This window comes from Phyllobates terribilis, unplaced genomic scaffold, assembly GCF_046119375.1.
Source record: "Phyllobates terribilis strain yellow unplaced genomic scaffold, ASM4611937v1 Scaffold_3__8_contigs__length_932513732, whole genome shotgun sequence".
Lineage (NCBI taxonomy): Eukaryota > Metazoa > Chordata > Amphibia > Anura > Dendrobatidae > Phyllobates > Phyllobates terribilis.
Window position 1 is genome coordinate 15,028,420 of NW_027362763.1, and position 25,353 is coordinate 15,053,772.

At 49.4% G+C, this 25,353-nt stretch overlaps 1 protein-coding gene across 1 annotated transcript; it reads left to right on the forward strand.

Annotated features, from left to right (window-relative positions):
• The first annotated feature begins 650 nt into the window (after window positions 1-650).
• On the forward strand, window positions 651-21,931 carry CGREF1 (cell growth regulator with EF-hand domain 1). Its single transcript, XM_073673683.1, has 6 exons — window positions 651-798; window positions 3,373-3,462; window positions 11,041-11,103; window positions 16,671-16,741; window positions 17,481-17,605; window positions 21,019-21,931. Exons 1-6 carry the CDS (start codon window positions 731-733, stop codon window positions 21,439-21,441), a joined length of 840 nt encoding a protein of 279 aa, XP_073529784.1. The 5' UTR covers window positions 651-730; the 3' UTR covers window positions 21,442-21,931.
• Window positions 21,932-25,353: the final 3,422 nt, after the last annotated feature.

Consider the following 25,353-nt stretch of genomic DNA (forward strand, 5'->3'; position numbering starts at 1 on the left):
TACAGATGTTGCAGCGCTGGCTCTGGCGGTGCAGGGGTTACAGATGATGCAGCGCTGGCTCTGGCGGTGCAGGGGTTACAGATGTTGCAGCGCTGGCGGTGCAGGGGTTACAGATGTTGCAGCTGTGGCGGTGTAGGGGTTACAGATGTTGCAGCGCTGGCAGTGCAGGGGTTACAGATGTTGCAGCGCTGGCGGTGCAGGGGTTACAGATGTTGCAGCGCTGGCGGTGCAGGGGTTACAGATGATGCAGCGCTGGCGGTGCAGGGGTTACAGATGATGCAGGTGTGGCGGTGCAGGGGTTACAGATGTTGCAGCGCTGGCGGTGCAGGGGTTACAGATGATGCAGCGCTGGCGGTGCAGGGGTTACAGATGATGCAGCGCTGGCGGTGCAGGGGTTACAGATGTTGCAGCGCTGGCGGTGCAGGGGTTACAGATGATGCAGCGCTGGCGGTGCAGGGGTTACAGATGATGCAGCGCTGGCGGTGCAGGGGTTACAGATGTTGCAGCGCTGGCGGTGCAGGGGTTACAGATGATGCAGTGCTGGCGGTGCAGGGGTTACAGATGATGCAGCGCTGGCGGTGCAGGGGTTACAGATGATGCAGCGCTGGCGGTGCAGGGGTTACAGATGATGCAGCGCTGGTGGTGCAGGGGTTACAGATGTTGCAGCGCTGGCGGTGCAGGGGTTACAGATGATGCGGTGCTGCAGGGAGGAGTTCGCTGCGCGGAGCAGATGACAGCCCTGCAGACGGTCGGTGCCACGAATGCAATGATTATATTCTATATCTACAGAACTGTCAGGTGAGCAGTGATCGGCGTGACTACTACTCCCCAGTACTACAACCCCCATCAGGAGCTGCAGAATACTACAACCCCTATTATCACCTGACCATTGGATATCACTAGAGGACAAGGCTTCTATTCTGCGTGTAGATCACTACAACCCCCAATATGCACTGACCATAAAATAGAGAGAATTATACTACAACCCTATTATCACCTGATCAGTGGACATGGCCAGATCACCATCCTAGTTTACCCTATATACAGTGCACTACAACCCTCAACATGCCCGCACCCCCTAGATATCACCGCACTACAATCTTATGTTAAACATTAGCTGGAAAACTACAATTCCCAGCAGGCTTTTGCATTTTTAGGTCTGTGATCATCTCACCAGGAGCATGGCTGCTGGGGGTTGTAGTCATGTCCTCCTCCATTTATGGTTGGGTGGAGGACACACAGAATCCAGGTGCCACAGATAGTAATGGAGAGGGAGCGGGTGATCACAGCAATGCCCCCCCCCCGGCCAGACCAGCGGTGGCCGCTCCATGTGGACGTTGCTGTGGATGGTGGACCATGATGCTCCTACAGTCAGTGGCGCAGTCTCAGACTTTACACGGGAACCAATCAGAAAATATCAAGATGGACCAGTGCTTTATTCAGGTTTTATCTTCACAGATGAATCAATTATATACACAGGATTTGTGTTCATAGATGACTCAGTGGTTTCTTCATGTTTCCATGTTCGGAGATGAACCAGTGGTTTCTTCAGGCTTTGTGTTTGGAGAAAGATCAGTGGTTTCTTCAGGCTTTGTGTTTGGAGAAAGATCAGTGGTTTCTTCAGGCTTTGTGTTTGGAGAAAGATCAGTGATTTCTTCATGATTCCAGTTTGGAGATGAATCAGTGGTTTCTTGGTTTCTTCAGGGGTTTTGTTCTTAGATAAATTAGTGGTTTCTTCTTTGGAGATGAATCTGTGGCTTGTGTTCAGAGAGTTCTTCGAGTTTTGTGTTCAGAGAATAATCAGTGGTTTCTTTTGGCTTTGTGTTTGGAGATGTATCAGTGGTGTCTTCAGGCTTTGTGTTTGGAGATGTATCAGTGGTTTCTTTTGGTTTTGTGTTTGGAGAAAGATCAGTGGTTTCTTCATGTTTCCATGTTCGGAGATGAATCAGTGGTTTCTTCAGGCTTGGTGTTTGGAGATGTATCAGTGGTTTCTTCAGGCTTTGTGTTTGGAGATGTATCAGTGGTTTCTTCAGGCTTTGTGTTTGGAGATGTATCAGTGGTTTCTTCAGGCTTTGTGTTTGGAGATGTATCAGTGGTTTCTTCAGACTTTGTGTTTGGAGATGTATCAGTGGTTTCTTCAGACTTTGTGTTTGGAGATGTATCAGTGGTTTCTTCAGGTTTCATGTCCTGAGTTGAAATGTTTTGGTATTTTTTCAGGTTTTATGTTCAGCTTCTGTTTATCATTTTCTTCTGGTCCTATAACATTTTCATGACGTCACAGATATCTGTGTCTGTTCTGCAGCAGTTCATTCATAACAAAACTATCTCCGTTCTTTCGGGAATGTGAACGCTCCACCATGCCCCATCCCATGAATAGAAGTTCTGCTGGAGCGGGTTCGCTGGATTTTCTCCTCGGCAGACTTGGAGTTGTTGAGTAGTGGCAGAACTCTCTCTATTCCTGATTTCTGCACGTGAGGTTTCCCGGGACCAGGAATCTGTTTTCTCTAAGTACAATCCTCCCTTTCCGTGGTTGTGTCTGGCATTATGGATGGGACTGCTGCTATGGCAGGTGCTCGATGTCATTTTGTACTGGGATGGAGGGGGTTGGATGCTGGAGGACCTATCATTGTTTGGTCTGGTGCCTTCTCTCTACTCTTTGGTTTGATCATTAACCCTTGAAGTTGTAGGAGACTTTACGCTAATCTTATCTGGAAGTAAGAAGCTTGGTAGACAAAGTTCGGCCTCCTTCTTTGTGCCCATTGTTGGCTTATGTCCTTCACTTCCTGGAACATTTTTATCATGAGGTTGCATGCCTGTTTACTCTGGAAAAAATAGTAGATATGGTTGGAGGCCGAGTTATACTCCTTGTGCATGGTGCCGTGATTATCTGACTTATTTTTACACATTTTCTATGTATTAGGATCCAGTAATTGTGGAACCCGTCAACATACAGTCAGATCGGAGATTTCTATGACTGGTCATAGAATCATAGAATGGTAGAGTTGGAGGGGACCTCCGGGGTCCTCGTGTCCAACCCCCGGCTCAAAGCAGGATTCACTAAACCATCTCAGACAGATGTCTGTCCAGCTTCTGCTTGAAGACGTCCATTGAAGAGGACCTCACCACCTCTCGTGGCCGCCTGTTCCTCTCATTGATCTCCTCACTGTCATACAGTGTCTTCTAATATCTAATCTGATTCTTCTCCCTTTCAGTTTCATCCCGTTGCTTCTAGTCTTTCCTTGTGCAAATGAGAATAAAGATGATCCTTATGGTCCTGTGGTCAGTGAGCTCCAGAGTGGTCGCTGGTGCACGCGTCTCTTTAGTCCATGGTTCAGAATTACACATTAACTATATATATTTTTTACTTTGCAGACGACACTCCATCATGAGGGGCTTGGTTCTGGTTCATCTGCTGCCCCTGTTCTTCAGCCATGGTTTTGCAGCTCCAAGAACAGATAGCAGGTAAGTGAGACCGTTGTGTGATTTGGAGCTTTAACAGTTGAGAATGGATAGGCCTCAGAGTTGGCTTATTCCAGAACTGCCCTCTGTACTGCAAAGTGACGCCCCCCGGCCATCCGCTGAGCGGAGAAGTACGGTATGGCTGAGGGGTCATGCTGCAGGGACACTCGGAAGGGCTGCAGAGCTAAACTATATTGAGTCCTCCTCATTATGAAGATTGGTGGGGTCTCCTCCGCCAATCCTAAAGTGATGTCATACACAAGAAATAAGTCATCAACCTACTAGATGGAGAAATTAAATCCTGATCTGAAGAACGGAGATGACCGATCACATTCAGGTCCATAGAGGGCTCTCACTGCGCTTCACGTCTTGGCTCAAACTAAGAACATAGAGCGGTGCCTACAAAGGCCGAAGATGAACTCCACCAAGACTATCCTGCCCAACTCATCCACTCACACTGCCATCATCCTGAGTGGATGCTCATCAGTATCTACTCCTGTGCGTCATATACCACTGGGGCCCATCTACCTCCTGCCATCAGCTGCCATCATACCCAAGTATTAGGAAGTACAGCCTCGTCTTCAGTAATATGTCCTCCAAGAAAAGCCTTTCCTTTTTCCCTCAAATACTCGTACCCTCCTGCTCCAGGAAAACCCTCCCTGTCAGGTCTATACCGACTGATGAGGGCCCAGTCCTACCTCGGTGGGGTATTTGTTTGTCTTCTGATGTCAGGTCCAGGTTTTCTGCTATGGACTTGGTAAATGTCCGCCCTAGCTCTAACTCCGTCGGTGTTATCTTCTCACATGTCTTGTTATGGAGGTTCTTGGTTTAGGCTCAGATGGTGTTGATTTCTCCATGTCTTCTTTATGTCCAAAGCAACACAGTCATTGACTGCTCTGGTAGAAAACTGTTTTTCTTCTCAGTAGTATTGGAGGTCCCAGGGAGTGCAGTGATCGTGTGATCCCAGTATTGGAGGTCCCAGGGAGTGCAGTGATCGTGTGATCCCAGTATTGGAGGTCCCAGTGAGTGCAGTGATCGTGTGATCCCAGTATTGGAGGTCCCAGTGAGTGCAGTGATCGTGTGATTCCAGTATTGGAGGTCCCAGTAAGTGCAGTGATCGTGTGATTCCAGTATTGGAGGTCCCAGTAAGTGCAGTGATCATGTGATTCCAGTATTGGAGGTCCCAGGGAGTGCAGTGATCGTGTGATCCCAGTATTGGAGATCCCAGTGAGTGCAGTGATCGTGTGATTCCAGTATTGGAGGTCCCAGTGAGTGCAGTGATCGTGTGATTCCAGTATTGGAGGTCCCAGTAAGTGCAGTGATCATGTTATTCCAGTATTGGAGATCCCAGTGAGTGCAGTGATCGTGTGATCCCAGTATTGGAGGTCCCAGTGAGTGCAGTGATCGTGTGATCCCAGTATTGGAGATCCCAGTGAGTGCAGTGATCGTGTGATCCCAGTATTGGAGGTCCCAGTGAGTGCAGTGATCGTGTGATCCCAGTATTGGAGGTCCCAGTGAGTGCAGTGATCGTGTGATCCCAGTATTGGAGATCCCAGTGAGTGCAGTGATCGTGTGATCCCAGTATTGGATGTCCCAGTGAGTGCAGTGATCGTGTGATCCCAGTATTGGAGGTCCCAGTGAGTGCAGTGATCTTGTGATTCCAGAATTGGAGGTCCCAGTGAGTGCAGTGATCGTGTGATCCCAGTATTGGAGGTCCCAGTGAGTGCAGTGATCGTGTGATCCCAATATTGGAGGTCCCAGTGAGTGCAGTGATCGTGTGATTCCAGTATTGGAGGTCCCAGTGAGTGCAGTGATCGTGTGATCCCAGTATTGGAGGTCCCAGTGAGTGCAGTGATCGTGTGATCCCAGTATTGGGGGTCCCAGTGAGTGCAGTGATCGTGTGATTCCAGTATTGGAGGTCCCAGTGAGTGCAGTGATCGTGTGATCCCAGTATTGGAGATCCCAGTGAGTGCAGTGATCGTGTGATTCCAGTATTGTAGGTCCCAGTGAGTGCAGTGATCGTGTGATTCCAGTATTGGAGGTCCCAGTAAGTGCAGTGATCGTGTGATCCCAGTATTGGATGTCCCAGTGAGTGCAGTGATCGTGTGATCCCAGTATTGGAGGTCCCAGTAAGTGCAGTGATCGTGTGATCCCAGTATTGGAGGTCCCAGTGAGTGCAGTGATCGTGTGATTCCAGTATTGGAGGTCCCAGTAAGTGCAGTGATCGTGTGATTCCAGTATTGGAGGTCCCAGTAAGTGCAGTGATCGTGTGATTCCAGTATTGGAGGTCCCAGTGAGTGCAGTGATCGTGTGATTCCAGTATTGGAGGTCCCAGTGAGTGCAGTGATCGTGTGATCCCAGTATTGGAGGTCCCAGTGAGTGCAGTGATCGTGTGATCCCAGTATTGGAGATCCCAGTGAGTGCAGTGATCGTGTGATTCCAGTATTGGAGATCCCAGTGAGTGCAGTGATCGTGTGATTCCAGTATTGTAGGTCCCAGTGAGTGCAGTGATCGTGTGATTCCAGTATTGGAGGTCCCAGTAAGTGCAGTGATCGTGTGATTCCAGTATTGGAGGTCCCAGTGAGTGCAGTGATCGTGTGATCCCAGTATTGGAGATCCCAGTGAGTGCAGTGATCGTGTGATCCCAGTATTGGAGGTCCCAGTGAGTGCAGTGATCGTGTGATCCCAGTATTGGAGATCCCAGTGAGTGCAGTGATCGTGTGATCCCAGTATTGGAGGTCCCAGTGAGTGCAGTGATCGTGTGATCCCAGTATTGGAGATCCCAGTGAGTGCAGTGATCGTGTGATCCCAGTATTGGAGGTCCCAGTGAGTGCAGTGATCGTGTGATCCCAGTATTGGAGGTCCCAGTGAGTGCAGTGATCGTGTGATCCCAGTATTGGAGATCCCAGTGAGTGCAGTGATCGTGTGATCCCAGTATTGGATGTCCCAGTGAGTGCAGTGATCGTGTGATCCCAGTATTGGAGGTCCCAGTGAGTGCAGTGATCTTGTGATTCCAGAATTGGAGGTCCCAGTGAGTGCAGTGATCGTGTGATCCCAGTATTGGAGGTCCCAGTGAGTGCAGTGATCGTGTGATCCCAATATTGGAGGTCCCAGTGAGTGCAGTGATCGTGTGATTCCAGTATTGGAGGTCCCAGTGAGTGCAGTGATCGTGTGATCCCAGTATTGGAGGTCCCAGTGAGTGCAGTGATCGTGTGATCCCAGTATTGGGGGTCCCAGTGAGTGCAGTGATCGTGTGATTCCAGTATTGGAGGTCCCAGTGAGTGCAGTGATCGTGTGATCCCAGTATTGGAGATCCCAGTGAGTGCAGTGATCGTGTGATTCCAGTATTGTAGGTCCCAGTGAGTGCAGTGATCGTGTGATTCCAGTATTGGAGGTCCCAGTAAGTGCAGTGATCGTGTGATCCCAGTATTGGATGTCCCAGTGAGTGCAGTGATCGTGTGATCCCAGTATTGGAGGTCCCAGTAAGTGCAGTGATCGTGTGATCCCAGTATTGGAGGTCCCAGTGAGTGCAGTGATCGTGTGATTCCAGTATTGGAGGTCCCAGTAAGTGCAGTGATCGTGTGATTCCAGTATTGGAGGTCCCAGTAAGTGCAGTGATCGTGTGATTCCAGTATTGGAGGTCCCAGTGAGTGCAGTGATCGTGTGATTCCAGTATTGGAGGTCCCAGTGAGTGCAGTGATCGTGTGATCCCAGTATTGGAGGTCCCAGTGAGTGCAGTGATCGTGTGATCCCAGTATTGGAGATCCCAGTGAGTGCAGTGATCGTGTGATTCCAGTATTGGAGATCCCAGTGAGTGCAGTGATCGTGTGATTCCAGTATTGTAGGTCCCAGTGAGTGCAGTGATCGTGTGATTCCAGTATTGGAGGTCCCAGTAAGTGCAGTGATCGTGTGATTCCAGTATTGGAGGTCCCAGTGAGTGCAGTGATCGTGTGATCCCAGTATTGGAGATCCCAGTGAGTGCAGTGATCGTGTGATCCCAGTATTGGAGGTCCCAGTGAGTGCAGTGATCGTGTGATCCCAGTATTGGAGATCCCAGTGAGTGCAGTGATCATGTGATTCCAGTATTGGAGGTCCCAGTAAGTGCATTGATCATGTGATCCCAGTATTGGAGGTCCCAGTGAGTGCAGTGATCGTGTGATCCCAGTATTGGAGATCCCAGTGAGTGCAGTGATCGTGTGATCCCAGTATTGGAGATCCCAGTGAGTGCAGTGATCGTGTGATCCCAGTATTGGAGGTCCCAGTGAGTGCAGTGATCGTGTGATCCCAGTATTGGAGATCCCAGTGAGTGCAGTGATTGTGTGATCCCAGTATTGGAGGTCCCAGTGAGTGCAGTGATCGTGTGATCCCAGTATTGGAGGTCCCAGTGAGTGCAGTGATCGTGTGATCCCAGTATTGGAGGTCCCAGTGAGTGCAGTGATCGTGTGATCCCAGTATTGGAGGTCCCAGTGAGTGCAGTGATCGTGTGATCCCAGTATTGGAGGTCCCAGTGAGTGCAGTGATCGTGTGATCCCAGTATTGGAGGTCCCAGTGAGTGCAGTGATCGTGTGATCCCAGTATTGGAGGTCCCAGTGAGTGCAGTGATCGTGTGATCCCAGTATTGGAGGTCCCAGTGAGTGCAGTGATCATGTGATCCCAGTATTGGAGGTCCCAGTGAGTGCAGTGATCATGTGATCCCAGTATTGGAGGTCCCAGTGAGTGCAGTGATCGTGTGATTCCAGTATTGGAGGTCCCAGTGAGTGCAGTGATCGTGTGATCCCAGTATTGGAGGTCCCAGTGAGTGCAGTGATCGTGTGATCCCAGTATTGGAGATCCCAGTGAGTGCAGTGATCGTGTGATTCCAGTATTGGAGATCCCAGTGAGTGCAGTGATCGTGTGATCCCAGTATTGGAGATCCCAGTGAGTGCAGTGATCGTGTGATTCCAGTATTGGAGATCCCAGTGAGTGCAGTGATCGTGTGATTCCAGTATTGTAGGTCCCAGTGAGTGCAGTGATCGTGTGATTCCAGTATTGGAGGTCCCAGTAAGTGCAGTGATCGTGTGATTCCAGTATTGTAGGTCCCAGTGAGTGCAGTGATCGTGTGATTCCAGTATTGTAGGTCCCAGTGAGTGCAGTGATCGTGTGATTCCAGTATTGGAGATCCCAGTGAGTGCAGTGATCGTGTGATCCCAGTATTGGAGATCCCAGTGAGTGCAGTGATCGTGTGATTCCAGTATTGGAGATCCCAGTGAGTGCAGTGATCGTGTGATTCCAGTATTGTAGGTCCCAGTGAGTGCAGTGATCGTGTGATTCCAGTATTGGAGGTCCCAGTGAGTGCAGTGATCGTGTGATTCCAGTATTGTAGGTCCCAGTGAGTGCAGTGATCGTGTGATTCCAGTATTGGAGATCCCAGTGAGTGCAGTGATCGTGTGATTCCAGTATTGTAGGTCCCAGTGAGTGCAGTGATCGTGTGATTCCAGTATTGGAGATCCCAGTGAGTGCAGTGATCGTGTGATTCCAGTATTGGAGATCCCAGTGAGTGCAGTGATCGTGTGATTCCAGTATTGGAGATCCCAGTGAGTGCAGTGATCGTGTGATTCCAGTATTGTAGGTCCCAGTGAGTGCAGTGATCGTGTGATTCCAGTATTGGAGGTCCCAGTAAGTGCAGTGATCGTGTGATTCCAGTATTGGAGGTCCCAGTGAGTGCAGTGATCGTGTGATCCCAGTATTGGAGATCCCAGTGAGTGCAGTGATCGTGTGATCCCAGTATTGGAGGTCCCAGTGAGTGCAGTGATCGTGTGATCCCAGTATTGGAGATCCCAGTGAGTGCAGTGATCGTGTGATTCCAGTATTGGAGGTCCCAGTAAGTGCATTGATCATGTGATCCCAGTATTGGAGGTCCCAGTGAGTGCAGTGATCGTGTGATCCCAGTATTGGAGATCCCAGTGAGTGCAGTGATCGTGTGATCCCAGTATTGGAGATCCCAGTGAGTGCAGTGATCGTGTGATCCCAGTATTGGAGGTCCCAGTGAGTGCAGTGATCGTGTGATCCCAGTATTGGAGATCCCAGTGAGTGCAGTGATTGTGTGATCCCAGTATTGGATGTCCCAGTGAGTGCAGTGATCGTGTGATCCCAGTATTGGAGATCCCAGTGAGTGCAGTGATCGTGTGATTCCAGTATTGGAGATCCCAGTGAGTGCAGTGATCGTGTGATTCCAGTATTGGAGGTCCCAGTGAGTGCAGTGATCGTGTGATCCCAGTATTGGAGATCCCAGTGAGTGCAGTGATCGTGTGATCCCAGTATTGGAGATCCCAGTGAGTGCAGTGATCGTGTGATCCCAGTATTGGAGGTCCCAGTGAGTGCAGTGATCGTGTGATCCCAGTATTGGAGATCCCAGTGAGTGCAGTGATTGTGTGATCCCAGTATTGGATGTCCCAGTGAGTGCAGTGATCGTGTGATCCCAGTATTGGAGATCCCAGTGAGTGCAGTGATCGTGTGATTCCAGTATTGGAGATCCCAGTGAGTGCAGTGATCGTGTGATTCCAGTATTGTAGGTCCCAGTGAGTGCAGTGATCGTGTGATTCCAGTATTGGAGGTCCCAGTAAGTGCAGTGATCGTGTGATTCCAGTATTGGAGGTCCCAGTGAGTGCAGTGATCGTGTGATCCCAGTATTGGAGATCCCAGTGAGTGCAGTGATCGTGTGATCCCAGTATTGGAGGTCCCAGTGAGTGCAGTGATCGTGTGATCCCAGTATTGGAGATCCCAGTGAGTGCAGTGATCGTGTGATTCCAGTATTGGAGGTCCCAGTAAGTGCATTGATCATGTGATCCCAGTATTGGAGGTCCCAGTGAGTGCAGTGATCGTGTGATCCCAGTATTGGAGATCCCAGTGAGTGCAGTGATCGTGTGATCCCAGTATTGGAGATCCCAGTGAGTGCAGTGATCGTGTGATCCCAGTATTGGAGGTCCCAGTGAGTGCAGTGATCGTGTGATCCCAGTATTGGAGATCCCAGTGAGTGCAGTGATTGTGTGATCCCAGTATTGGATGTCCCAGTGAGTGCAGTGATCGTGTGATCCCATTATTGGAGGTCCCAGTGAGTGCAGTGATCGTGTGATCCCAGTATTGGAGGTCCCAGTGAGTGCAGTGATCGTGTGATCCCAGTATTGGAGGTCCCAGTGAGTGCAGTGATCGTGTGATTCCAGTATTGGAGATCCCAGTGAGTGCAGTGATCATGTGATCCCAGTATTGGAGGTCCCAGTGAGTGCAGTGATCATGTGATCCCAGTATTGGAGGTCCCAGTGAGTGCAGTGATCATGTGATCCCTCTCCACTGAAATGCAGCAGATAAGACAGAGTGATCTGCTGATTACTGTGAGCGGGGGAGCGGCTGGCACCTGTGCCGTGACCGCCCATATTACTTGGGGTCCACATTACTTGGCCCTCCATCTACGGCGTTCGGCTTGTAGCAAGCAGCCAAGTAATCCAGGAGAACAGCAGCCTCTTTCCTGATGCTCTACAATGACTGACGAGGCTCCTCTGTACATTCACCTGTCTCCATGTAGTAATCTCCACTGTTTATTCCCAGGTCCGGCCCGTCTGACACCATCAACATATCAAACCCATTCACCCCAGGAGAAGAACAACTCAGGTGATGGACATTTCTCTGCGGTTCTTGTGTGACTTAATATTATGGAGGCCGCGGATACTTGTCTGCAGGCCCCGAGGTCAGGAGACATCATGTAACACCATAGAGATCATTCCACAGTGATATAAAAAGTCTACACACCCCTGGTAAAATCCCAGGTATTTGCATGTAAATAATCCTACCAAGAAGAAACATTCCAGGACTTTTCCCCCTTTAATGTCACAATGATCTGTACAAATCCTGAGGGAAACAAACTGAAATCATTTAAAAAAAGTTAAATAATGAAGTTGCATAAATCTACACACCCTTACACTAATACTTTGCTGCTGTCCCCTGTCAGTTTCTGGTGGCGTTCAGTCTTTTTGGGTCGGGGTCAATCACCCGACACATCTAGAATTGGCGATCTTTGCCGGCTCCTTCTTGTAGCAGCTCCACATTTGTCAGCTTTCAGGGGCATCTCCTGTGTACAGCGCCCTCTTCAGGTCACCACAAACTGTTAATGGGGTCTCGGCTCTGCCGTTCCAGAGCTTCCATCTTCTTATGGTGAGGCCGTTCTTTGGTGATTTGGAGGTCGCTTAGGGTCGTCATCTGCTGAAATTCCTCCTCCTCTTCAGCTTTTCAGCAGAGGCCTGAAGGTTCTGATGTAAAATTGTCTGATATTTGTTCTGTCCGTAATCCCCTCCCACTTGGCTAAAGCCGCAGTTCCAGCTGCCGAAAACCATTCCCAGAGCACAATGATGCCCCCGCCATGCCTCACTATGGGGATGGTGATCTTCTGGTGATGACCGGTGTCTGCTTTACTCCTTCTGGGATTATGGCCACAGAGTTCCCCCTCTGTCTCATCAGACAGAACACGTTCAGTCCCTTCTTGACGACATCTTCACAGTGTCCATGGTAAATCTGATGCTTGAGAAATCTTCTTGTACCTGCTCCGAACTGACAACTTTCCACACTGAGATCCTTTGCTGTGTTGTCAGCTGTTTATGGACTAAAAAATGTCAGGAAAATCCTCCTGGAGCAGCGACACTTTCTCTGGGGTTAATCAGAATCGCTGTAAATGACGGCGGCCGAGCGCTGACTACTGTGTAACATGATCATCTGATTCTGAACACAATCACAGCCCCAATTATAAGAGGGTGCTCAAACATATGCAATCACATTATTGTAGTTTTGCGATTTTTATTTTCCCTTACAATTATCTCTGTTTCTCAGTGGATTTGTTCAGATTTTGGGCGATATTAAAGGGGGGAAAAGTCCTGAGATGATTCTTCTTGATATGATCTTTTACATGACAAAATACCGGCATTTTACAGGAGTGTGCAGACTTTGTATATACACACGTGGTCAAAATTGTTGGTCCCCCTCGTTTAATGCAAAAAAAAACACAATGGCCACAGAAATAACCTGAATCTGACAAAAGTAATAATAAATGAAAAATCCATAAAAATGAAGAAATGAAGGTCAGACATTGCTCCTCTGCCTCCACAGAATTTTTAAAACAATTAAACTCATTAAATCGGCCCGGACAGAAATGATGGGACCCCTGAAAATAATGTGACAAAAGGGACATGATAAATCAAGTTGTGTCCACTAATTATCATCACAGGGGTCTACAGCCCTGTAATCAATCAGTGGCCGGTATATAGGTGTAATGCACACGCCCGGACTGACTGGCGTGTGCGTGTTTATGTAGTGATTCCACTGGACCGTACCGGAGAGTGCCTGGAGGGGCTAAACTAAGTGTCTGCCCGATCCGACCAAGGCATATGACGCCAGTGCACCAAGGAGGAACCGAGCAGAGGGACCAGGTGCTACTCCTGGTCAGACTCCGGACACGGCTGTTGGCCCACACCGGGGAATACAGGAACTGGAAGGTTTAGGCTGGCACACTGGTATGCAGACGGGGAGGTACTGGCAGGTACAATAGGTTGGAGCACAGAGAGGGTAGGACCCAGTACAGACTGGGACTTCTGGAACAGAACCGCAGAAGCGGTATACAAACACAGCAGGTTGAGACCGCCCGGAGCGGCGGGCAAGAGCAGAGAAAGATGAGACCGCCAGGAGCGGAGCAAAGGATCAGAGCAGAGCGAGGCTGCCGGAGCAGCGAGCAAAGGGTAAGAACAGGGTAGGACTGCCGGAGCAGTGAGCAAGAGGGAGCAGAGCGAGACTGCCGGAGCAGCGAGCAAAGGGTCAGAGCAGAGCGAGGCTGCCGGAGCAGCGAGCAAAGGGTAACAACAGGGTAGGACTGCCGGAGCAGTGAGCAAGAGGGAGCAGAGCGAGACTGCCGGAGCAGGGAGCAAAGGGTCAGAGCAGACTGCCGGAGCAGCAAGCAAGAGGGAGCAGGGCAAGACTGCCGGAGCAGCGAGCAAGAGGGAGCAGAGCGAGACTGCCGAAGCAGCGAGCAAAGGGTCAGAGCAGGGCAAGACTGCCGGAGCAGCAAGCAAAGGATAAGAGCAGAGTAGGACTGCCGGAGCAGTGAGCAAGAGGGAGCAGAGCGAGACTGCCGAAGCAGCAAGCAAAGGGTCAGAGCAGACTGCCGGAGCAGCGACCAAGAGGGAGCAGAACGAGACTGCCGAAGCAGCGAGCAAAGGGGAGAGAGCAGAACGAGACTGCCAGAGTAGCGAGCAAAGGGTAAGAGCAGAGTAGGACTGCCGGAGCAGTGAGCAAGAGGTAGCAGAGCGAGACTGCCGGAGCAGCGAGCAAAAGGTCAGAGCAGACTGCCAGAGCAGCGAGCAAGAGGGAGCAGAGCGAGACTGCCGGAGCAGCGAACAAAGGGGAGAGAGCAGAACGAGACTGCCGGAGCAGTGAGAAAGAAGGAGCAGAGCGAGACTGCTGGAGCAGTGAGGAATAGGGAGAGAGCAGAGTAGGACTGCCGGAGCAGTGAGCAAAGAGGGAGCAGAGCGAGACTGCCGAAGCAGCGAGCAAAGGGTCAGAGCAGAGCGAGACTGCCGGAGCAGCGAGCAAAGGGTAAGAGCAGAGTAGGACTGCCGGAGCAGTGAGCAAGAGGGAGCAGAGCCAGACTGCCGGAGCAGCGAGCAAAGGGTCAGAGCAGACTGCCGGAGCAGCGAGCAAGAGGGAGCAGAGTGAGACTGCCAGAGCAGCGAGCAAAGGGGAGAGAGCAGAGCGAGACTGCCGGAGCAGCGAGCAAAGGGGAGAGAGCAGAACGAGACTGCCGGAGCAGTGAGAAAGAAGGAGCAGAGCGAGACTGCTGGAGCAGTGAGGAAAAGGGAGAGAACAGAACGAGACTGCCGAAGCAGTGAGAAAGAGGGAGCAGAGTGAGACTGCCGGAGCAGTGAGGTAAAGGAAGAGAGCAGAACGAGACTGCCGAAGCAGTGAGAAAGAGGGAGCAGAGCGAGACTGCCGGAGCAGTGAGGTAAAGGAAGAGAGCAGAACGAGACTGCCGGAGCAGTGAGAAAGAGGGAGCAGAACGAGACTGCCGGAGCAGTGAGGAAGAGGGATAGAGCAGACTGCAGGAGCAGCGAGCAAGAGGGAACAGAGCGAGACTGCTGAAGCAGCGAGCAAAGGGTCAGAGCAGGGCAGAGGAGACAGGACACTGTTCACACAGGACAGGCAGGAAGGGAAAGGCGGAACCAGAAACAAACTAGATACTTACAAAGAAGTAACGAGAGAGAACAAAACTCACAACTGAAGTACAGCGACAATGAGAGGGAGTTAAGTACAGGTTCAGACAACGCAGGAAAAGGGAAGGGACGGACATAGAGGCAAAACAGGTAAAAGATAGGAGAGAGTTCAGACTGGAACTGAGTGTACGGAGGAGACCGACACTGCAGCGGGATACAGGAGCGGGTCTGGGAATACGGCCCCCAGAGAGGCGGGACGAACAGTCAAGGAGCGTGTTCAGACTGCAGGTTAGGGTACACAGATAGGACACAGTACAGACATGGGAACAGATACTGCAAGACAGGTAACATAGACAGGACCTGGCATGCCAGAGACAAAAGCCAACTGACAGGGCAAGATGCTCAGGCATGGGTTAATTGGAGCAGCTGGTTTAAATACCAGGTGACAGACAGCAATAGGCTGAGGACGCACAAGGGGTGTGCCCACAGCTGGTACAAAAAGCAGGAAGTGATCGGGCGCCGCCCTTAAGCAGCAGAAACAGACACAAACAGACAGCATGGAGGGAAGCCAGAGAGACATTCTGGATTGGAGATCAAGTGCGCGCTCTTGCACAGTGGGAGAAGGACCACTATGCAAGGACGCCGCCAGGTATGTTACAATAGGGCTACAGATACTCACTGTGCTGTTTGGTGACATGGTGTGTACCACACTCAACATGGACCAGAGGAAGCAAAGGAAAGAGTTGTCTCAGGAGATTAGAAAGAAAATTATAGACAAGCATGTTAAAGGTAAAGGTTATAAGACCATCTCCAAGCAGCTTGAAGTTCCTGTGGCTACAGGTGCACATATTATTCAGAAATTTAAGATCCATGGAACTGTAGCCAACCTCCCTTGACGTGTCCGCAGGAGGAAAATTGATGACAAATCAAAAAGACGAATAATATGAATGGTAACAAAAGAGCTCAGGATAACTTCTAAAGAGATTAAAGGTGAACTTCAAGCTCAAGGAACATCAGTGTCAGATCGCACCATCTGTTGTTGTTTGATCCAAAGTGGACTTCATGGGAGACGACCAAGGAGAACACTATTGTTGAAAAAAATCATAAAAAAGCCAGACTGGAATCTGCCAAACTACATGTTGACAAGCCACAAAGCTTCTGGGAGAATGTCCTATGTACAGATGAGACAAAAGTGGAAGTTTTTGGCAAGGCACATCAGCTCTATGTTCACAGATGGAAAAATGAATCGTATCAAGAAAAGAACACTGTCCCTCCTGTGAAACATGGTGGAGGCTCTGCTATGTTCTGGGGCTGCTTTGCAGCATCTGGTACAGGGTGTCTTGAATCTGTGCAGGGTACAATGAAATCTCAAGACTATCAAGGGATTCTAGAGAGAAATGTGCTGCCCAGTGTCAGAAAGCTTGGTCTCAGTCAGAGGTCATGGGTCTTGTAACAGGATAATGACCCAAAACACACAGCTAAAAACACCCAAGAATGGCTAAGAGGAAAACATTGGACTATTCTGAAGTGGCTTCTATGAGCCCTGACCACAATCCTATCGAGCATCTTTGGAAAGAGCTGAAACATGTCGTCTGGAAAAGGCAACCTTCACACACGAGACAACTGGAGCAGTTTGCTCATGAGGAGTCGGCCAAAATACCTGTCGAGAGGTGCAGAAGTCTCATTGACAGTTACAGGAATCGTCTGATTGCAGTGATCGCCTCAAAAGGTTCAACAAAATATTAAGATAAGAAGAAGAAGAACCGTCATTTCCGTCCAGGCCGATTTCATGAGGTTCATTGTTTTAAAAATTCTGTGGAAGCAGAAAAGCAATGTCTGACCTTCATTTCTTCATTTTCATAGATTTTTATTTTATTACTTTTGTCAGATTCAAGTTATTTCTGTGACCATTGTGGGTTTTTCTTTCATTAAACGAGGGGAACCAACAATTTTGACCACGTGTGTACTATGTATATTTTCTCTTCTCAGCATTTTACACGGATATCTACAGGAGAAAGATCCCTTGGGAGAAAATGACACAAATATGAGCCGAGAGACAGGTGAGAATACAACGAGGGATCCCCATCATCAGATGATATTCGGGGTCTCCTCCAATACCAGAGTCCTTGATATTGTCCTCATTTCCTGCTCACCTGATATTTTGGGTCTCCTCCATTACCAGAGTCGTTGATATTGTTCTCATTTCCCACTCTCCTGATATTCGGGGTCTCCTCCATTACCGGAGTCCTTGATATTGTCCTCATTTCCCGCTCTCCTGATATTCGGGGTCTCCTCCATTACCAGAGTCCTTGATATTGTCCTCATTTCCCGCTCTCCTGATATTCAGGGTCTCCTCCATTACCGGAGTCCTTGATATTGTTCTCATTTCCCGCTCTCCTGATATTCGGGGTCTCCTCCATTACCAGAGTCGTTGATATTGTTCTCATTTCCCGCTCTCCTGATATTCGGGGTCTCCTCCATTACCGGAGTCCTTGGTATTGTCCTCATTTCCCGCTCTCCTGATATTCGGGGTCTCCACCATTACCAGAGTCGTTGATATTGTTCTCATTTCCCGCTCTCCTGATATTCAGGGTCTCCTCCATTACCGGAGTCCTTGATATTGTTCTCATTTGCCGCTCTCCTGATATTCGGGGTCTCCTCCATTACCAGAGTCCCTGATATTGTCCCTATTCTCCACTTTCGTAATATACGGGGTCTCCTATATTGTCCTGTTTTGTGTTGTTCTGCTCCTTGGTTTTATTGTAGCCCCTGATTGTTGCCTTTGTCTTCTGCTTTCAGCCATCTTACATCTCTTTGTGCTCCATGACTATGACAAGAGTGGTCTTCTGGATGGTCTGGAGCTCATGCAGATGCTTTACGGGGTCTTGATAAAGGGTATGCAGGAGAAAGCAACTGAAGAGTCGGTAAATGTCTCCACAGTATAGAAGTTGGGTTTAACATAACGTGCATTCATGGAAAGCTGAGTCCATCCCCTGAGTTCCATGCTTTTACCTATCCCTACATAATAATAAGACATCTTATGCTTTAGTTCTTGAAATTAGGTCAATACAACCTCAGTGAAGAACAAGACGTGACAGATTACACCAGGTCATTAATAATCTACCAAAAACTAGGCCAAAATGTAGGAGCAGAGTGTGATAATTAAGTACACCCCATGAATCGGCAGCTTGTAGGAGTCTTTTAGTAGCAGTGACCATTTTCCGGATGACTCTCATTCTCGTCGCTCTGCAGGGTTTTCGTCGCTATTCCTCGCGTCACTTCAGCTCATTGTGGGCTGTGGACCTTCCTCTCTGCACCGGTCTCCTGTGGTCCGGCCGCAGCGGTTCTGTTGGCCTGAGGTCTCGATTTTGGGCCAGTACAGCACCGCGATTCTTTTCTTTTTCAGCCTTTCTGATGGAGATTTGCTGCTGGGGATCGTCGTCCTGTTGCATGGCCCAGGTTTGGCTTTTGGAGAGACAGCCTCACATTTGACTCAAGAAGGAAGAGTTGATGGGCGACTCAGTGATCAGAAGGTACCCGAGTCCTGAGGACACAAAACAGGCCCAAATCTCACTCCTCCCCCACCATGCTGACCGTCTTTGCTGAGATGTTGGGTTTGATTTTCAGCAGATGTGGTGTAAGACATTAAGGCCAAACATCTCGACACTGGTCTCATCTGTCCCAAGGACATTATGCAGGAGCGTTATGGTTTGTCCAGATGCAGTGTGTGAACTGAGGCTGCTGCCATCCTCCCACACAAGTCAGACTTGTTTGGTCTTTTTCTAATTATATTGCCATGAACTTGAACATTTAACATGTGAACTGAGGCCTTTAACGTCTGAGCTGTAGTTCTTGGATTTTTTTTAATTTCTCGGTGCATTGAACAGTCTGACTTTGGGATGAATCTGCAGGGATGTTGCGAAGATCTGAGTTTGTGGGTTATAAATAATCACCTAGATAGGTTAACCATGCAACAATATTTTATTCCTCACATTCATGGTAATACAACAACTCCAGGTAAATGGCCAAAATACAGTTCTCTCAGTCCTCATGTTCCCAACCTGGGATCAGTAGTTCCACTGCCTTTGTATCAGGCAATACTCACTGTCTCCCTACTTTTGGTTGGCCCACAGATTTCGTATTTCCAGCCAATATAGTCTGTAACCACAGTCAAAGATCCTCCAGGCGACAGGTAAAATGATGGAAGCACAGGAATCCAGTAGCAACAGTCCTATAAGAAAGTTTAAATCCCAACGACATATCCCACAACTGTAGCACGTTCATCCAGCCCAATCGGTACTGATCGCCATTGATCCATCCATGGTCCAGGTCCTCAGATTAGATCCTACCCCTTTGACATCATTTCACCAAGTTCTCACTAAACATGTGGCTTCTTTTCTCCTTTATTGGGATCAGCCCTCTGAATGGGCAGAACTGCTATCACCCCCCCCCCCCAAAGCTAAGTGTGTATTAATGGAGGTATTTTTCTCAGGTCAAACCCATCACCTGGGTCTGCATGCGAGACTTCCTGTGGTGATGGCTCCGCCGGATCTACTTTCAACACTTACACAATGGGCCAAGTCGCTGTTTGAACAATGGCATAAGGTTCCTAAGATACTGATGAGATTACTGGAATGCTGGACACTTTACAAGTAAAATTAGTGTACATAAACTGACGAGCAAGCAGAGCATTAATAAAAGACAGCAAGAAAATCTCTCATAAAACACAATAATAATATCGACGGAAACAAAGCCCCATGCTGGAAAAGCCTCATAGTCTTTAGTAAGTGGGCAGCTCCTCACAGATGTCTTCTCCTGGGAAGATTGTCAGTTGTCAGGAGTGTACATAGAAATCATGGAGCCCCATAGCAAAAGTCCATTTAGGCCCCCCAAAAAAAGAATATTTTGTGTAGTAAGTGGTGGCAGGGCACATAGGCCAGGAAAAGAACTTTTCAACACAGGAAAAGGGAGATATATTCTGGCATGCACACAGAAATGCTGAAACCTCTTAGTGTTCTCTTCCACTGTGATACCCTTTTTATAGCCTCCATACAATAATGGCCGCAAAAATGACCTCCTATAAACAGTATGATGCCCAACAGTGAAATCCCCAACAAAATGTTCCCCATAATACAACCCCACAACAAGACCTCACAGTGCGATGCCCTCTAATTCACAGTTTTTCCCTCACAGCATGATGCACCAATAAACCCCTACACAGTATGATGGGCACTACAATTCCTCCTCACACAGTATGACACTCCACAGTTTCTCCCAAAAAAGTATGACGCTACCACAGTTCCCCGCACACAGTGTAAAGCCCCCAACGTTTCCCCCATACAGTATGATGCCCCCGTAGCTCATCACACAGTATGATGTCCCCACAGCCCTCCATATGGTATGATGGTCCCCACCATACACAGTATGGTTTTCCCAATAATATCTCAACCCAGTATGATGGTTCCACAGTTCCACACGCAGTATGGTAGTTCCCATAATCCCCCAGCCCCATATACTATGATGCTCCCACAGCCCCCCCATATGATATCCCTACAATCACTACATAGTATGATGCCCCCACAGCTCCCAGACACAGTATGATGTTCCTGCAGCTCCCAAAAACAATATGATGGACCCACAGCCACCACACAGTATGATGCCCCTTCAGCCTTCACACAGTATAATGGTCCCACAGCTCCCATACATAGTATGATCCCCCCGCGCCTTCTCACACAGTGTGATTGTCTCATAGCTCCTCACTCAGTATGATGTTCTGCCCCCACATCCCCTACACAGTATGATGTCCCCACAGCCCCCCATATGGTATGATGGTCCCCACCATACACAGTATGGTTTTCCCAAAAATATCCCAACCCAGTATAATGGTTCCACAGTTCCACACGCAGTATGGTAGTTCCCATAATCCCCCAGCCCCATATACTATGATTCTCCCACAGCCCCACCGTATGATGTCCCTACAATCACTACATAGTATGATGCCCCCACGCCTTCTCACACAGTGTGATTGTCTCATAGCTCCTCACTCAGTATGATGTTCTGCCCCCCACATCCCCTACACAGTATGATGGACCTCACAGCCCCATACAGTATAATGGACCCCACAGCCCCCACACAGTATGATGGACCCCACAGCCCCCACACAGTATGATGGACCCCACAGCTTCCACACACACTATGATGCTCTCACAGCCCTCACAAAGTATGATGGACCCCTTTTAGGAAAGAGAGCATGTCAAGTAATGACTCTACTAATGACTAAGTGAAGTGCGGGTTAATTACTTGGACTGAGTCACATAATTTCTTGTTCCTTCCTTAGATTATTTCTGTGGTGGATGATGTGCTGGAGAAACAAGATGTGAACCTGGACGGACTCCTCAGTGCCCAAGAACTGGTGAATTCTGTCAGCTATAAGCAGGGGGAGAGCCAGGATTCTGCTCACATTGTGATTCCACCTCCTATGGGGGTCCCAGCTGAAGAGCTGCCCGCTCCTGGGGACAGCGACCTTGCTAATAAAGAGGGCTCTGAGAAACCAGAACTGAACCAGGAACCAGCAGAGGTCCACAACATACACCCAGACCCAACCAATGACCTAGCCCCTCCATCTGCAGAGGTCATAGGCAGTCAGGAGGAGACTGATGTGGTCCATGATGAGGATGCCATGGAGGAGGTCCCCAGTGAGGTAGAAGCAGTGGAGATGCCAGGAGAAGAAGAGGACGATAAACCAGATGATGAGATGTAAAGACTATGTCTCTCAAATGATCAAATACTTGAAATCAAAGAGCATTCCCCCTCAAAATATAGATACTCCCAGTAAACCCTGGAGTCAGCCTGTTCTCAAAGGTGACAAAACATCTTCCATAGGTCAACAAAAGTGTAAGTAGGTGACGTTTTGTCACCGTGTTACCTATAAGGCCTAGCAACTGTAAAAAAGTGGAAGAGATGGAAAACTTGGGGTTAATACTTTCTGGGGATCCCGTTATTTTAAGGGGGAAGGCCTGATTGTGTTGTGATTCTTCACACCATGACCACAAGGAGATGCCTTATACTGCCGGAGACATGTCACTGTCCCTGATCAGATGGTGTCCATCTTCCGGTCCCTGATCAGATGGTGTCCATCTTTCGGGATGAAATCATTAACTTATTGTCTGATACAAGATGTAAAGATTCGGCTCCTTGGCCTTTGTACTATCATTATGGGGATGATTATAAATACCACTTTCTATACAGAATTCTGGAGATCTCTGGTGTCATTGTTGGCTACCTCTTTAGCATCAGATCGTGTCCTCCAGATCACACATCATCCCTGGTAGAACGTTGTCTTCAGCGGCATCAATATAGACCCAGTTCATTTAGGACACTGAATTTGGCACCTTGTTAATGACCCTCACTCCAAATCAGGTTTGTTCCAGGAAAGCACCCTGTTCTCGCGGACTGATGCCTGTTGGTGGGGGATTAAAGAATTGGCCAGTAAAAAAGAAATAACCAAGTGATTCTGGAGGAGAGACTAAGGGTTCTGGGGTAGAAGCCAGAGGAGGATAAGATGGAGCATTCTGAGGGAGGACAGGACAGAGCGGTCTGGAGGAGGATGAGGAGCCCAGAGTCTGGAAGAGTAGGACAGAGAAGTCAGGAAGAGGACAGGACAGAGGAGTTTGGTGGAGGGCAAAGACTCAGGAGTCTGGAGGAGGATAGAGGAGTCTGGAGGAGGACAGAAAAGTAAGAACTCGCATGGCTTGCTTGTAGTAAGAAGGCTGAAGGAGGACAGAGCATTCAGGGGAACAGAGGACAGAGGCGTCTGGAGGACTGCAAGGACAGATGAGTCTAGAGGAGGGTTAGCACAAAATAGATGAGATGTGCGAGGATAGAGGAGTCTGGAGGAGGAGGACAGAGGAATATGGAGGAAGACAGATGACTTTGAGGGAGGTGAGGACAGAGGGGTCTGGAGGAGGGTGATGACACAGGAGTATGGAAGAGAGAGAGGACACGAGTCTGGAGGAGGAGGACACATAAGTCTAAAGGTGAACAGGATAGAGCATTCTGAGATAGGACAGATGGGTCTGCAGGAGGATAAGGACACTGGAGTTTGAAGGAGGATAGAGAAGTCCAAAGGAGGAGGACAGAGGGATCTGGAGGAGGAGGACAGAGCAGTTTGGAGGAAGACCAAGGCTTCTGTGGAAGATGAAGACAGAAGAGTCTGGGAAAGGAGAGGACATAAGAGTCTAGAAGAAGAAGACAGAGGAATCCAGAAGAAGACAAAGGATTCTGGGAGATGAGAGGACAGAGTAGTTTGGAAGAGGAGGACAGCATAGTCTTGTGGAGTACAAATAAGTCTGGAGGGTGAAGACAAAGAGTCTGGAAGAGGAAGAAAACAGGAGAATGGAGGACAGAGCAGTCTGGAGGAGAAGGGTAGAGGATTCTTGGGGATGTGAGGACTGAGGTAGCTGGAGAAGTCGAGGACAGAGGAGTGTAGGAGGATTTTCCTCCTATTTCAAGGAGTCCGGAGGTGGACAGAGGAGTCTGGAAGGAAAATAAAGAGAAGTCTGAAAGAAAAGTACACAGTCTAGAGGAGGATATATGATTCTGGGGAAGGTGAGTGCAGATGAGTCTGAGGAACAAGAGAACAGAGAAGTCTGGAGAAAGAGAGGACAGAGGACCCTGGGGTAAGAGTGGACAGAAGAGTCTAGAGGAGAAGGACAAAGGAGTCTGGGGAAGGCAATGGATTGCAGAGGAAGTGAGGACAGTGGAGTCTGGTGGAAGAAGACAAAGAGGAGGACATAGGAGTATTGATGGCGAGGACAGAGGAATTTGGGGGAATGAGAGGACAGGGAGTCTGCATCCGAAGAGGCTGAGGCAAGATGGGAACACAGCATACTGCTATGACGTGACTAGTTCGGCCATATTGCGAAGAAGGACAGAGCAGAACTAGAGTGGGTGGAGGGAATAGCGACTATTTATTTTATTATGCTCACTTACCGTATAAAGCGTCATCATATTCTGCAGCGCTGTACAGACATCATCATTGCTATGCCCATCGGGGCTCACAATCTACATTCCTTATCAGTCTGTGGAGTGTGGGAAGAAACCAGAAAATCCAGAGGAAGCCCCAAGAACCCGGGGACATCATACAGAGTCCCAGCAGATGTCCGGGACTATTCGGGGAGGCGGGTGATCAGACTTCGGGGCGACCTGATTCTACATGTATCTGAAGGGACAGTATAGAGATCTGGTAATAGTCTGTTTACATCGAGGTCTGCAGCGGTGACAGGGGGCGTCCTCTACGTCTACAGAGAAGAAGGTTTGGTCGTCACAGATGGTGATTCTTTGCTCTCCGAGCAGTGAGATTATGGGTTCCTTACTGTGCGAGCAGTGAGACTGTGAAACCAAACCGAAGTGGCATGGCTGCATCTCCCTTGGACCCGGAGACGAGGTTGGTATTAGAAGACGATGTTTTACAGGAATGGGACATAGATGCACCGGAGGTCGACATACTGGAGGGGCGGCTGCTCTGGGGCCAGGATCTTCTGAGTGTGTCGGGCAGGGGGGTATCCACCAGCTCCGCTGTATACAGTAGTAAATGGCAGCGATGCTGCAGGAACCCATCCTCAGCATCCTGCCCTGCGCTTTCTCAGTGACGCAGGCGCACACCATGATGACGTCAGCATGTCGCCTACATCATTCAGAAAGTACCCGGCAAGAAAAGGAAAGACGCGATAACGCAAGGAACATCAGTGCAGAGGTGAGTGATTTTTTTTTTTATACACTGGGGAGAGCAAGATGGAAAATAGAGTCACAATTCATTCTGAAACTATCAGGGACTTATAATAAATGGAGGGGGGCACAAGACAGGGACTAAGGCTATGTGCACATGACATGCCGGCCGTGGGGTACTCGGTGCAGGGCCGGTCGGTGCTGGGGATGTCACGGTGGCAGTGACCAGGTCCGTGACCCAGGGCGGTCAATTGAAGGAAAAGTAAAAGGGGAATAAAGTTTTTGGGATAGTGTTCGTGACGCCACCTGTGGTATGTGGCTATATGGAGCCGCCGCTGCGGAGCAGGTCCTCTGGAGCTGATGATGACGCAGCAGAGTTGGTTCAGCTCTCCACAGGCGGAGCTTAGCTCCAGGGCAGGATATGATGAATAGTGGAGGTAGATGTTGTTGGTGCAGTATAATGCTGGGCTGAGGGCGCAGATAATGACCAGACAACAAATTAATGGCGGTTTCCTCTTATCTTTACTTGCGGTTTGTCAGAGCAGACCGGGGCATGGGTACTAGCTGGTGGTGGAGGTCCGAGCGGCCTAGAAGCAAGTTGGGGATCCGCCTCGCCAGGTGGAGTTGTAGGCCTTCCCTCTGCGCTATTCTCTTTGGCCCTGCCGCTTAAAGCTGTGCTCCAGCCCTCGTTCCTGAGCAGAACGTCTATTCCTCACCCGTATGGCAGGGAGCTCGGGCCTTCTTCAAGTGTCGCTCCTTCGTGGCGACGCTGGGCCCTAGGATGCTGCTGAGCCGCCGGGCGTCTGGTGGGGCCAGGAGACCTGCCCGGATTTAGCTGCCGGGCCTTCAGTGCCCGAACAACCACGGACTCCGGTGTCCGATTCCCTTGCGCTTCTCTCTGGGGCGAGCTTGTTCACAGCTCCCTTCCCCAGGTCCTTCCTCGTCG